This window comes from Puntigrus tetrazona, chromosome 13 (assembly GCF_018831695.1).
Source record: "Puntigrus tetrazona isolate hp1 chromosome 13, ASM1883169v1, whole genome shotgun sequence".
In the NCBI taxonomy this organism is placed as follows: Eukaryota; Metazoa; Chordata; class Actinopteri; order Cypriniformes; family Cyprinidae; genus Puntigrus; species Puntigrus tetrazona.
In genome coordinates this window covers 24,350,833-24,366,061 of record NC_056711.1, presented here as the reverse complement: position 1 = coordinate 24,366,061, position 15,229 = coordinate 24,350,833, and the positions used below count along the sequence as shown (strand labels likewise).

Genomic DNA, 15,229 nt, shown 5'->3' with positions numbered 1-15,229 from the left:
AATAAATTATGAAAATTTAAAATTCTGTGAAAACTATCCTTTTAAAGGAACACTAACATCTAACGTCATCATAGGAATATTTAATCTAACATACTCTGACCATACCTTGTTTAGAAACTACTGAGAAAAAAACTTATAACAACCCAGACAAAGCAGAGCCCAGTTGCTCCTCAACGTAATTCTTAAAAGCTGGGGCTCATATTGGGTTTGATGTGATTTATGGTCAATCACGGAATAAATTAGATCATATGCAATGTGGGACAATCCATTAGCTGATTTTGTCACTGAGGATAAAAGGAATGCCTACACCTCCGTGCAGATATTGTACAATCATGCAGGAAATATGGCCTCCCGGGACTCAAAGACTTGGTCACTTTAATAAATAATAATCCATAGGTTTGGAGCTCAGCAGGAAATGGGCACTCACTCATATTGAGGATGACATTGTGGATATTTCTAAAATGAACGCAGTGAATTTTACACAGTGTGGCTTCAGTAAAAGCATAATTGCCATAATACAATATTTACTATGTCTGACTTTTTGAGTTTTATTTCTTACACCCTCCTTCTTCCCTTCTGTCTATCTATCTATCTATCTATCTATCTATCTATCTATCTACCTATCTATCTATATCTAGTACAAGGTCATTACTAAAAGGCCCTTGGGGAACTGTTGGTGAGCCACAAGCTCAGAGTTTCTGACAAAGGTAATGAAGACCTTCAGAGTTCAGAGGACGTGAGAAGGGGTTGGAGGCGCCTTATGGGAAGGGGATTTGAGGATTACATTTTGGGAACCTACAGCACACAAAGGAACACACACAAACATTGTCCACAGAGCAACCAATGTCACGTCTAGCGTAACATGATTATTTACACTTTATCTTTACACTTGCCTGTGCACGCAGCACAGATTTGGAAATGCTGGTATATAAAAAGGCAATGATTACAAAGACGTGGGATTAAACCCACTTTACACGCTTTGCACCTGCACAAATCACTGTAAAGTCATACTGGCAATTTAAGGACAAAAGGTCTACTTTCCTGCACAAGGGTTTACATTATCTACCAGTATTACACAACAAATACGTTTGCACCATCAGAGCACATTCCTGCTTTGATCTGGGAAGAAACATCTGGATGGCAAGTAGCACTCACGAGAAACCGCCGATGACATTTTTGAAAGCATTTTGATCTAATTTGTTTTAATTCCTAGCTCCGGTTGTTTTGTTTGTCTGTACAGCAGCTATTCCCATGCTGGACACATGCTCTAGCATCTCAACAGCGTTCAGAGTAAAGAGTGCAAACCACTGATAGAGACCTGAGCAAAGACCGCTTCATAAATTCAGCTTTCAAAAGACAGGACGAAGACTGTAATGATGCATCTGCTGAGCTTTCTGGCATGCCTTTTTAAAGCCTCAATTACACCGTGATTCTCCCGGCAGATGTTGGAAGAATAGCGGGAAGCCAAACTATTTGGCCGTGAGAGCAAAGTGTTTAGCAGGTGAAACAGTATCTGTCATGTTACCGTAGACTTTAGCAGGCTGAAAACATTTAATCATTCAACTCCGAACATGTTTTATATTTCGGAGATGCATGATCATGGACTTTATATCTTAATGTGCTCCGTCCACATTTTGCAAGATGGTCTTGACTACTGTTAATATGAGAATGACTTTTTCACCTTGAAACCATGTAGTAGTTTCACACGTTATTCAGTTGCCCAGTAATCCACAACTGTCGTCTTTTTTATTTACGAACTGGGCAGGAAAAGTAATACGAGATTTTAAGAGTCACACCATGTTTTGCTTGGCCAAGTTCACTGGACTAAAATGGAATCAAGGACTTCCTTCAGTGCAGGTGACCCTTGTTTCCTACAGGACAATGCCTTTCCCAAGCTGCATTAGCTTGTGGTTAAGTATCAAGTGTCACAGTGGCTAATCACACACCCAGGAATAGGCTTTAACCTACATACACATCGCAGAGGATTCTGGGGTAATTTTACACCAATAGTGCCATCTAAAGGTCACAAGGAAGACACTGTTTTATTTGTTCACTTCACTTATTTATTTAAGGTAAGGCAATATTATTTCACGCGCATCTGACCATTTCAAATAATATTTGAATAGTAAATTATTTATTTTCAATAATAAAATATTTCATATGTAAATATATAGAAAGTAAATACACAAATTAAAACATTACACAAAGTATCAATAGTAAATAGCACGCAAACACTTAAATATGTATGTGTAATGTTTGTATTAAAAAATGAAAAAGAACAAAAATGTATATATTGCCTTGCTAATTGTATTTTATAACAACTCTTTGGTACATATATTTTGTATTTGAAAAATGGTTATCTGAACTATTAAATAATGGCATAGTATTTGAATAATAAATATTTATGTATTTTTATTCTATAAATGAACATCAAATCAAATATTGAAAGTATTCATTATGTATACATATATATTAAGAATTGCACACACCTATTTATATCATAATTTGTTATATATTATTGTTATATTTATTTTTAATAAAATGATATATGTATACAGTACATGTTTCTGTAGAGATGATAGTATATATCTGTCGGTAAAATGTTGATTTTCTGAGGTTCGGATCCAAAAAAAGAAAAGTAGCAACTGTCCAAAAGACATTCATTAAATGTTACAGAAAAAAAAACACAAAAAGAGCGTTGCATTGCTGCACACAAATGAACAGAACAGGCAGCATCTCTCACATTGTCCTGGTCATTTATCCTTGTCGGTCTGCTACATGTATCCTCAGTAAGCAGAGGAATCTGATCCATCTGTCAAACACTTTTTAAAAGCATTAGAGTTCGAATTATAAAGGGGTTGACAGAGGGTAAAGGGGTGGAGCGGTCGCCCAGGCCAATGGTGCGTCCCCACCTCTCAGACTCTGCTGTGGGAGAAGCCCAGGACTTGTGTGCTGGAAGCGAAGAATACATGCCTTTCATGCGGACCTCCAGCATCTGTCCTAAAGGAATCCCACCAGCAGTTAATGAAAGGCACCTTTTCCCTAGAGGAGGGAAAAAAAAGCTAATTTGAAGAAACTCGACCCTACTTTGCAAATCAGTCAGTAGATATCTGATTGTCACTCCAAGAGCTGGGGTCTAATCCTATTGTTTTTTCTATAGGATTACTTGTGCTGGGTACCTCTCCCCCTTTGGCACTGCACGGGAGAATAGACAGATTAAGGGGATTAGCTTGTATCCTCCTAACTTGTCAAGCTGGGATGTAAGGATCCATTGACTTCACTGTTCTGAATGAGAGAAGTGCCTAAAAAAGAGAGAAATGAAAGGCAGTGAACAAGAAAAATTCCTGAAAGAACAATGTGATTTGTTTGCTTTTGTTCCTTTTAACTTGGCTCGGTTCAAAGGGTCTCACCTAAAAAGCCGCAGTCCCAAGTCGGAGAGATATGTCCCAGGAAAAAAGCGAGCAAGAGCCCTTAGCTATGGCTGTCAAAATAACATTTACCACAAAACAAACAAGTTTACTTGAGAGATTACACAGATTTTTTAGGGATCAGTGGTTGTCACTTTCTCTAAGACAGCGTACACCCAGGCTGTGTCCGAATCCTAAACTATGCTGCCTTCACCGTTAGGAAGCCATCAAGGCCTGTCCAAATCCTTTCATCTGCTCCTTTTTTTGAAAGGCACTGTAAATGTATCCCCTGTGTGTTTTCTGTGTGTGTGTGTGTGTGTGTGTGAGCGCACGTTTGTGGGGACTGGCTTCTGGTGGGAAAAAGTTCATAAGTAATAAAAGTTAATAGTAATAAAACAATCTTTAGCAATTATATAATCATAGTAGGCCTTGTTGTTTGTATAAATTTGATCTTCAAGATACCCAAGAACCTTGGTAACTGACTGCAGCATTTTGTTATATATATATATATATATATATATATATATACACATATATATATATATATATATATATATATATATATATATATATATATACACACATATATATATATATATATATATATATATATATATATATATATATATATATATATATATATATATATACATACATATATATACATACATATATATATATATATATATATATATATATATATATATATATATATATATATATATATATAGCATAAAAATCACATTTCAACTTATTTTTAGTCATTACTGAATATTTTAAGACACCATCATATCACAGTTTTAAAACACATACATAGGAAATGTGATTTGTGAGATAAGGAATGTCAATAAATGCTGTAAAAAGTGTGCATGTACAATATTTTTCAGATACTTTCAATATTTCCCATCATGGCAAATGACTTCTGTTATATTTACTTACATAACTACTTATATTACTTACATTACTGTACTGTATCATGCAGGAAATATTTCTATTCCGTGTACTTATCATATACTTGATGTATAATTATTTATAGGTCTATTAATAACACTCTCTCTTTCTGCCCGTGCGGTATTAAATATACCTAGCCTATGTATCGCATTCTTTTTTGCTTGCTTGCGCGCTTGCTTTTTTGCATCTAGGGGAAATATGTCATTTCCTGCCCCTTTAAATTCAATGTCAGCTGATTTCTTGATCTCAGCTGGTAAAGAACAACAAAGTCACGCCCTGCCGTCGTCGTTGCTGTGTTTAAACGACAGATAAATCACCCAATCGTTCCCACGTTTAGTTGTCAAACCAGGAAGTGTTCGCTTGAACGGACCAATAGCAGCAGGGGGGCCAGGCTTGCGGAGACTTTCGGAGTTTGTGAGAGAGTTGAAAGAAAGAAGAAAGAGACGTAACTGAAGCTAGCTCGCAGGCTAGCTGAATGTCCTACCGTGTCGCAGATGTGTCGAAAGCCAAGGGAAAGGACGGAATGTGGGGGGTTGGATATATAAAACTGGGAATGGGGTTGTTTGTAAGTAACGCGGTTATTGGACCGATCGTTTCGGTGACAGTGGAGGCAGCGCTGACCGAGGTAAAGCCTATGTTAGCATCATTAGCCTAGCCGGTAGATAGTGGCTGCGTCTCAAAACCTAGTGAGATGCCTACTTGGACAGCATTTTGTGGCGCCTTAGGTACATTTAATCGTTGTGCTCGTAGTGATGCTGTCTACGTAGTCAGCTCACCAGGGTTTGAAGCACAGCCTGTATGTTTGTGTTCACAGCACTGACAACAAAGCTTACTTAGATTAAGTCTGACATGCTACAAAGATATTTTACAAAGTTCGTAAGTGAGTTTTATCGTCCGCTATTAAACAAAATCAGTTTTGGTGAACTTAGGTTACAACAACAAAGAGGGCTGATCTAAACAGTATTAGCTTTGTTCGTTATATGATTTTAATGTAAATAAATGTACAGCAATATAAATTCACTGATCTGTGATATATGGGCTATAACAGTGTCGCGACGTCAGGCATCATGACTTTTAATGACTCTAAATTATAATAAAATCTAGATAGATCTAATCTAATTTAAATAGATATGATCTAGATAAAGCCAACCCACTTTGCTTACAATAGACCAGCATTTAAATTAATAATTTCATACGTGTTTTACACTACACTGTATGAATACTATATGAATTGTACATTTTACATGAAACTTGTCCCTAACCTTACATGTATTCCACCTCAGTTAGCCACAAAGCATTTTAAAGCACAAACTCGCAACACAATAACATATTTAAGCTAAGTAGTTAAAGACATCTAATAATGATGATATTAATAATAATAATAAAGTAGGATCTGATATGTTGACTGCAATATTGTATTAAACTGGTGGTTGCCAAAGAAAGGACAGAAAGTACTTCAGTAGTTGACCTTGGCTGCTTTTGAGTTAAGCGATTCAATATCCTTGTATGAATTTTGTACACATTTGTTAAAGTCAACAATTCACTCCCTGATTCCCTACACTTGGGTTACTATTTAGACTAATTCAAAAACATCCAGCAATTTAATCTGTAAACAAAACACAATTCTGGGAAAGTCTGTTCCATTTCAGTCTTGTTAAGACTACATGTAAATACACAGCCAAATGAATGATTCATAAAGCTTTGTCTCGGCCCTAATGTTATTCTTTCTTATGGGTAAATAATTAAAAACTTCAGTCTGTTATTACTGCTGCCACTGACATAAGGATGTACAAAAGAATTTTTCAATCAGTGCACGGTATTATTATTTATTGGTATTAAGGTGGTAATCATTCTGCAATAGAGTTGTTTAATGACGTTTTGAATTGTACAGTTGACTGTGATTGACACTTTAATGTTGGCTGTCTAGAAAAGGCACATATTTAAAAGATTTCACTGATGATGGGCTAAGGCTGTTATGACTGTGTGCTTTTATTCCGGCCTTGAGTGTGATAGGCGTGTATGAGGAAGATGCTCTTCTCTCTGTTGTGACAGGTGGTAGATCAAGGTCAGGGAAGGAAAAAAGCAGGGAGTGAGCTGTTTGCTCTCCACAGGTGTTATCTCTGAGGGAATGTAGGTGCCTAAAGATAAGCTGATCTTCGATCTGCTAACATTACAAAACCCACATGCTTTGTGCCTATGAAATGGTGTTCACAGCTTTTACTTCAATAGTCCCGTTTTTAAAGTCAGACAGGAGTTTTGATGAGAGGAATTAGGACAGGATAATGAAAAGCTCCACATCACAACCTTTTCAAGTGACAAACAGTGTTTGTGAGTGTGTGTGTGTGTGTGTGTGTGTGTGTGTGTTACGCACACAACAGAAGTCAGTTGTCACCAAAAAAAACCCTGTGTTCAGCAGAAGAATAAAAAGAGGGAGGGAATACATCATAATAAACATTTAATGTTGGGGTGAAAAATGTTTTTCTATAAACGGCAGATGTGGTTATGATTACAGTTCCCAGGAAATGCATGTACTGATAATGTATATCTAGTAGACACTAATCAGATAACAGTGTCTAATATAACATCACTTAAAGGTGACATCTCATGAAAATCTGACTTTTCCGGGTTTTAAGGTCCCCAGTGCATCTACCAACCAAATAAACATGAAAAAGAGTAATCCAGTAACTTTGTTTTATTAAGCCTTCTTCTCAAAGCTTCTGTTAAAGTGAGCGTGTCTGTTCATGCTCCCCTAGTGACATTACAAAGGGGTGTCATTATAATATTACCACACGTTAATCTGGACATTTCCATTTGCTAGGTTGTAATTTTTAATGACAGCTGCTTTCTGTCTTTTTGCTTTGAATGTATCAAAAGTTTAAATGCATGGTTTAATTTTTTTTCCCGTGCGATAAACATGATAATCAGAATCAGAACAGATGTTTTTAGCAGGTACTAGCTATTCTATTAAAGCTTTATTCTGGAAAAGGGGGCGAGGAGCAAAAGCTCATTTGCATTTACAAAAAACGGGCACCAAAATCAGAGTGTTTCTGCTTCCACTCAAAATAGCCATTTGTTAAAATTAATAATAAATTATATGTGGGGTATTTTGAGTTGAAACATCACAGGCACATTCTGGGGATACAAGAGACTTCTAATACATTTTGTAAAAAGGGGCATAATATGTCTTCTTTAACAACGTTGGAACTCCTGGTTAGTTCGTCTTGAATGCTTCATAAATTATTACTAAAAATATTTTATTTTTATTTAGGAAATTGTTGGTATTTTGTCTTCTGGAACCCTGCTGTTCCACTTTATAAGACCAGGAATGTGTAATAATTAACTAATTAAACTTTAACTCAGCTGTTTGCTGCCAGTTGCTATCTATAAACTTTTATGCACTAGTACGTCCAACCCCAGCATCGAACACCCAACCTTTTGCTTAGCGCTGCTTATCACTAATCATCGTCATCTCAAATGAGTCAATAGTGATCGCATTATGCTGTCAAGTTGAGACTATTGTACAACAGGCAAGATTTTGGTTTCGCTATCCTTTGTATCTAGCACACCACTCGAAACAACTGTCAGGCCGGCAGTTGTCATCGATGTCTGTGTGTACGCGAGAGAAGCACAGACCGCTTGTCTGTTCATCCTGTTTACTCGCATTCCCTGGCAGCCCTCGCTGAAATGCCATGAGGGAGGCTGTGCATGTATGTGTGCGTTTAAATCGAGCCCCTCCGGCTAATAAAGGGGGCAGTTCATGTCGCACTGTACCATGTGTGGGCGGTGGGTGGCCCGAGCCCGACCTTCCTCTTCTGTCTCTCCCTTGGTTTTTGCAGCCCTGTGTAACAAAACTCTGTGTCTCTGCTGTGTTGATTTTCCTATCAGACGCCTATCATGCCTTTTCTCCTGGGGTTTAGACAGGTAAAACGAGGGCAGAGGATTAAGCATTATTATTTATTAATTTAATAAACAAATGTAACTGTATACGCGAGTATAATACAGTCTGCTCGCTCAAAGATTTGCATAGCGATCTGCCTGTCAAATGTATTCATATGCTGTTTATTATCACCTGCATGTAAGACTGCATCACTGTGTTGGAGTTATTTACTTTATATATTGCTGTACCTATTCTTTTTTTTTGCCATAAAATAGCCTTTGGTACATAGGGCTGTTCTGGGATCTATGCTGATAATATGCTTATATTTTCCGTTTGGTTTTGCAGACCCGGCTGCCTTGTGTAGGAGTGAACAATCAGAGCTACTTCTGTGATTCGGGCCACTGCTGTGGGGAATCTCAGTGTTGCAGCTATTACTACGAAGTGTGGTGTAAGTATCCGAGTCCTTCCTGCCTACACATGCTGTAAGATGAGGTCAGTCTATGGTGTATATGTTCTCTTTAGTGTCTGAAACATCATCCGGTTGCTTCGGATATGTGCGTAGTCACTTTATGTGCATATTGGTTGTATGTAATACAGTCATCGCAATGCCAGGACACTGTAAGCTCTGAGCCTGATTTTGAAAAAAAAATTTTTTTTTAGTTAATTAGATTGCAAGTTTCAGCATTTAAATAAGCTGTAATAGCATTTAGGGGTGTAAGGTGCCACCTGCTTTTGTTCTTAAGTTGTTTGCAGTAAGCAGCCCAAGCTTCTGATTCCAGTTATGGGATGGACGGGAGACGGCATGCCTTGGGGGAAAGACACCCAAGTCATGGCTCATGTTTGACACTGTAATTGTTTTGTTTCTGTAAATAGTAATGGGATTTAGGTGTTCAGTCACGCAGCTAGCTGGAATTAAATCAACCGTAATTGCAAGCACAAATGTAAGTCACCTCACAGTACAAACAGATATGGTGTTTTTTTCGTCCTTTTTTTAAACATCTTTTACTTATGGGTATGATATGTGTGTGTTGCTTCTAACTTTTATGTCATTGGCTGGCCCTGATCTAGTTGTTGTTCTGTCCTGTTCACGCCCGTTGGCGGTGTTCCTGTGTTATCAAATTACCCCACTCCCTCTGGTGTACCATCTATTTTAATAACTGAGGACTAACCTCATCTCCACGGTAATTACAGCACATCGTCTGCTGAGTCAAGGGGCTGCACTTTGGGTTTTGTACGACGTGCCAAATACATGCGACCCGGACAGACACAAATCCAGGGTAACCGGATCAGACCAGCCCCTGTAAACAGCTGCCTTAAATTTCTCTATTAGGAAAAGCGGACCCCCCCCTGTCTGCCAGAAAAGGTCTCTGCTTTATTTGGGGCAAAGTTTCACACACTTGGATCTCACATGACATTGACCCACACGACCCATAACGTTGGCTGAGGAGCGTCACACCCTAATGTCCAGCACATTCTTTTTATGCGATCTGGTGCCAGATTGTTAGGTTGTTTTGGAAGAAGACATTTCCGTACCAATATGAAGGTGCTTTATAGACATTTTGTTTCGTAAAGAAATTAATACTTTAAGCACAGGTGCTTAAAATTGATCAAAAGTGACACATTTGCAATGCTGCAAAAGATTTCTTTGTATGCAGCTTTGCCATCACGAGAACAAATTGCACTTTAAAGTTGATCAAAATATTAAAGGTATTAAATTGTAATTCCGTTTCTCTATATTGCTCATTTTACTGTATCTTTGATCAAATAAATGCAGTCTTCAAACATTATAAAAATCGTACCAACTCCAAACCTTTAAATAATAGCTTGTGCATCCAGTCAAAATGTTAGAAGAATTAAATTTAACTGTGGTTGAGCTTTAAGACAAGATACAGTGAAAATATAAAGCAAACGAGTAACAAAACACTGGTGACAACAACTCGATAAACATGGAAGAGATGTGATTTCTGGTGTGCTGTGCCTGGTTCGAACATGATGTTCTTTTCACTTATTAACAGTACCGTGTTATGTGTGTGCTCTTTCATCAGGGTTTTGGTTGGTCCTGACTCTCATCATCATTCTGGGCTGCTGCTGTTTGTGCCACCACCGTCGAGCCAAACACAGACTGCAACAACAGCAGCGGCAGCATGAGATCAACCTCATTGCTTACAGAGAAGCCCATAATTACACCTCTCTACCATTCTATTTCAGTCAGTACCCGCTTCATTCCCCTGTCCTTCCATCTCTAATCAATACAATACGAGTTTATCTACCAAGGTGCAACAAAGTTTTTGACACAGAGATTGGATCTGAAATAGGACTGGATTGGAAAGGTTATACTTGTTCAATTTGAACTCTTAGAAGAAACGTTTTGTGACCTTTTTCCGAGAGTGTGCAGTGAAATATATTTTGAAATGTGCAACATGAAATACGCTAATCAGAATCAGAATAAGCTTAATTGACAGGTTTGTTTACACAGAGTAACAGAATGACAGTGACAAGACACAGTTAATAAAAATAATACAAAATAGGCAAGGTACAAAAATGTAACAAAGGTAATGTAAATGAAATGGCAACCAGAGATAGATTGGGTGCATTCGTCAGTTATAGAATGCCCAACAGAGCAGTACAAGATGGATAAAATGTAAGTATGCAGATCAGTGATAACCATCTGTAAATAGCTAACAATAATAACTCAATCAATTATTAACATCTTGGAAAAAGAACTGCTACAGTCAAGCTAGAATTTATTCAGACAGCTTTAAGTTTCACACAGTTTATATCTATACGCTATAGTTTAGAAAAATGTATTCAAATTTAAACTGTGCCAGAATAAATTCATCTTGATAATGTCAGATTTGATAGAAATCTATAGAATGAATTAGACTGAATATCTGTCAGGCTGTTAGCACACAATTTGATAATACTAATTTAGGGCAACCAGTTACTAAGCAATGCTTAATTTTGTTCATTCTGTGATATAAAAAGGTTGAATTAGCAATTAAAGAAAAACATGATCAGGTTAAATTTTACTGGTAGCCCAGTTTTTGGGTAGAATGTATCACAGTTTACTTAATTGATGTGAGGATAGCAAAATAAACTAAAATAAAATAAAAGTGTTGTGCATCCACTAGTAAAAAAAAAAAAAAAAAAAAAAACAGATCTTTTTTTCTGAATAATATTTGGTTTGACTGTCATTGCTTCTTAGAAGAAATGTATGGTTTAGTCACGGTCAGTCAATAAATGCATTTCTACTTTCTCTTCTCCAGGGTTCCTGCCTGGCTACCTCTTACCGGCATACGAGGAAGTCGAGAACAGGCCTCCGACGCCCCCGCCTCCATACAGTGCCTCTCAGCCAGGCCAATCCACCAGCATTGACCCCCTGTGCTCTGAACAACCAGATGAGCTCTGCCCCCCACTGCAGTCCAGTCCCGTCGTCCAATCTGGATCTGAGAACTGTTCCCCGGGACCCTGCGTGGAGCAGCCACGTACTCCCACTGCACACCACCCTGCCAGAAACACTCACAAACCACAATATCCCAGCCGAGAAGAGAACGGGCAGCCCCAGCAGGTGGCATGCGCTACCTCAAACAGCCCTGACAAACAGGGCAGCTCCGGCGAGGATCTGACCGAACCCGTAGAAGACTGTTCTCCCGACAGCAAAGACAAGACCCCAGGACGCCACCGGCGCTTCACGGGCGACTCTGGAATCGAGGTATGCGTATGTAACCAGGGGCCCGGGGATGGAGAAGAAGAGGAGGAGATGAAAGAGCTCGTAGGGCGCTTGGATGGAGGGGTGCTCGAAGACCAGGACTTCTGTGATAGCTGCAACCCCCGCAGCAGCAGCCCTCCTCATGATCCAGGAGACGAGGAGCAGGGCTTGGCTGCATCATATGTGCCTCTGGAGCACAGAGAGCATCAGCGACCTCCAGTCTGCCTCCACCTGCACACCATCAACGAACAGGAAGGTCCACATAATGCCAACAACACGGACCCCCAAAGTTGAGCACAACCGGTTCCAGCAGAGACTTCCTTTAGGCTGCTGTCGTCTCCCTTTACTTTCTTGAGATACATCAGTTTGTACTGTCAGCAATGTCACTTTGGGTGTACTTTGTGTGTGTGTGTGTGTGTGTGTGTGTGAGTGTGAGAGAGAGAGAGAGAGAGAAAGGGGGAGTTTGAAAAGAGTGTTAATGTGTGAGTCCTCACGGTTTTTATGGATTAATAGGGTAATCTAGTAAAGACGTTAATAGGTCTGTTGCCTCACAGAGAGGTCACGATCAAAGCCACAGGGGAAATTCTCCTCAGTTTATAGCCTTATCGAGCTCTGAGTGACATGCCTGTAGATTTGGAGGCTTTTTGTTGGTTTTTGGGGGCCGATTGCCTCCTACTGAGATGAAGATGGCACACAAGGTCAGGGGATGTTAATTTGTGCTGGCTTTTGTTCTTGAATTCTTATCTTTTATGTCATTTTTAAATACTTAAAGGGACAGTTTGCCCAAAAATGAAAGATCTGTCTTTATGTAGTCACTCTCATGACTTGCCAAGTACACAAGACTTTTATCATCTCATTGAGATATTTTTAATAAAAGATTTAAGACAGATCCTTTTACAAAAAAAGTCTACTCCACTAAAAGTGGATGCTTAATAAAAGTTTAAGATTGTAAAATAAATACATATGCACATATGTAGAGCACATCAAATATGATAAATACAAGATTACATGATATTTCTTGTTACACATCAGTCAAGTACATTTGAAATTCTGTTTCTACATTCCTTATGTTTAAATATAAATAAAAGCTTTAATGAAATGTGTAATTTAAAAAGCCAATTATGTCTCTCTTGAAGACTTGGATTAAACCACTTGATTCATATGTATTACATTTATGATCTTTTTATGAACTTTTTGGAGCGTCAATATTTAAGTGAAATAAACATGGAATTTCAAAGGAGTCACCTACATTTTTGCAGGTTTGATTAAAATGGATATTTGTTTAAAAGAAAAAGTCTTGTGCATTTGGACTGATATGAAGGTGAGTAATTAATGAATAGAATTTTCATTTTTTGGGGAATTATCAATTTAAGATTATATTGTGCACGGAAAAATGGAAAAACTGACCACAGTCTGTTAATACTTAAGAGCTTTAATATTCGGTTGTTTCTTGTTTTTATTCTTTTATTTTCTGAAAATGTTTGATCTGAAGTATCTGCATGATGCTGTTCAGAAAAATGAAGGAAAGTAATTATCTCAAATATGTATTTTTGTGTTTTTGTATCAGTAAGTGAACATGCTCCCTACCTAGCAGGGTATGGTTGCCGTTTTGTTTATTTTATCTCGTAATTGTATGACATGGTCTTGGGCTTCATCCAATATTTTGCATGATTATTTGCATAAACTGAATAGATTCTACAGCAGAAACTGAATACATCCACATGCTATATAGTAGTACATTTTGAAGTTCATTATGCAAAGACTCTTCAAATGAAGGCTGAAAATACCTTTGTATATAGATTGAACCCAGCTTGTACATTTACACTAGGTGCCTTTGTTGATTTTAGTAGTTTTCATATGCCTTAAAGAGAAGAGTGTGTGTCGTAGAATTTCTGCGTAAAATAAGGGCCAGTACGAGTGAGGATTTTGCTCAGTGGTAACGTCTTGTTTGAAAGGATCACTTGATAAGCCTTCCATCGAAACATATCATTTAAATATGTTTGTTTTTTTTGCCTTAATTTAATTTCTGTATTCTCCCATAGTGCTTTTAAGTTGTTTTTGTATCTTTAACACTGTAAGGGAATTCTTGCACCACTAACAGTAACTTATGTACAGGCCTTATTAAACTTTTAATGTGCGTTTTATTGTAGCAAATCAGGTAAGGTTACTGTCATGTTAGTGTAGCACTTAAGTCGGGTTCACGATGAGATTGAGGTTTGTTTTTATGTGTCGGTGAGACTGAAAGCTGCTCCACTGCATTCCCTACACTGTCTGAGTGTGTGAGCGTCATTCTAGGATCCTTTAAGTGGATCGCTCTTCAGGCCGCTGTGTTTGTTTGACCTTTGGTATAGATTAGCAGTTAGGTGTCCTATAATAGTGTCTTAGCTTGGGCACAGATGGCTTTTCGGCCATGTTGATCTCCAGTTTCGTTTCTGTGCAAATGGTGGCTAATTTTCTTTCAAACGTGATGTGGCCCGATAAATTAGGTTCATAGTGCGTTGGCTGGAAAAACTGGTTTGGGAGGCAGATTCTAACATTGACGTGGTGCGTTTGGAAATGTTTTTGTAGCAGTATTGTTTGACTAAACCTGGGCTGTCCAAACTCGGTCCTTAGTTTAGCTCCATCCTTAATTAAACACACTTTAAGCGGCTAACCAAGGCATGTTAGAAACTTCCATGCAGGTTGGAGCTGAACTCTGCCGGAGTTCAAGACCGAGTTTGGACAGCCTTGGATTAAACCATATTGAGCAATCTGATTGATTTGGACCAGTTATATCATCGTAGCGTCAAAATGATTTGACCGATTGAGTGAAGCTTGTAGCTACGAAGTCATCTGTCGTAATGGTGCTCATGACGATCATTCTGTAGCTCTAGTCTCCATTGTTTTCTATCGTCCTTTAATGTTTGAGACCAAAGGTATTGATTAAAAGTAGAAGTCTGAGTCACTATGTTGGGTAGCTCACTGTGAATGAGGTGTTCTTTCATTTTGCCTGAATAAGTTGTCATTGCACTGTTTTGACACTAAGCAGTGAGTGTGTGTGTGTGTGTGTGTGCGTGCGCGCTTGAAGGTGACGAAGGCTGTGCAAGCCAATTGCTTTTTTTTTTTCTCTCTCAAGCTTTGATTCAAGCCTGGTACTACGTTTTAGTTTTGTATCCGTAGTCACTTTCTTTTTATATATAAAACTATTTTCCGCATTTTATAAGAAGACTCAACCAAATTAAGGATTATCAAAGAATGTTCCATATGAATAATAAAAAGCTTTGAAAGCCAATGGGTTTCTGTGAG

General features: G+C 38.2%; 1 protein-coding gene and 1 long non-coding RNA gene across 3 annotated transcripts; one reads left to right on the top strand and one right to left on the bottom strand.

The window, feature by feature from the left end:
* Positions 1-2,618: 2,618 nt before the first annotated feature.
* Positions 2,619-3,683, bottom strand: LOC122356062. Its single transcript, XR_006252270.1, has 3 exons — positions 3,411-3,683; positions 3,180-3,302; positions 2,619-3,042 (listed from the first exon to the last, which is right to left on the bottom strand). It is a non-coding gene; the product is annotated as an uncharacterized LOC122356062 (long non-coding RNA).
* Positions 3,684-4,765: 1,082 nt separating this feature from the next.
* Positions 4,766-15,215, top strand: wbp1la (WW domain binding protein 1-like a). Of its 2 annotated transcripts, none has more exons than XM_043255382.1 (4): positions 4,766-4,983; positions 8,581-8,683; positions 10,281-10,442; positions 11,502-15,215. In XM_043255382.1, exons 1-4 carry the CDS (start codon positions 4,834-4,836, stop codon positions 12,236-12,238), a joined length of 1,152 nt encoding a protein of 383 aa, XP_043111317.1. In that variant the 5' UTR covers positions 4,766-4,833; the 3' UTR covers positions 12,239-15,215. The 2 variants fall into 2 exon arrangements, with proteins under 2 accessions (XP_043111317.1, XP_043111318.1); XM_043255383.1 differs by lacking the exon at positions 4,766-4,983 and adding an exon at positions 7,821-8,279.
* The last annotated feature ends 14 nt before the right edge of the window (positions 15,216-15,229 follow it).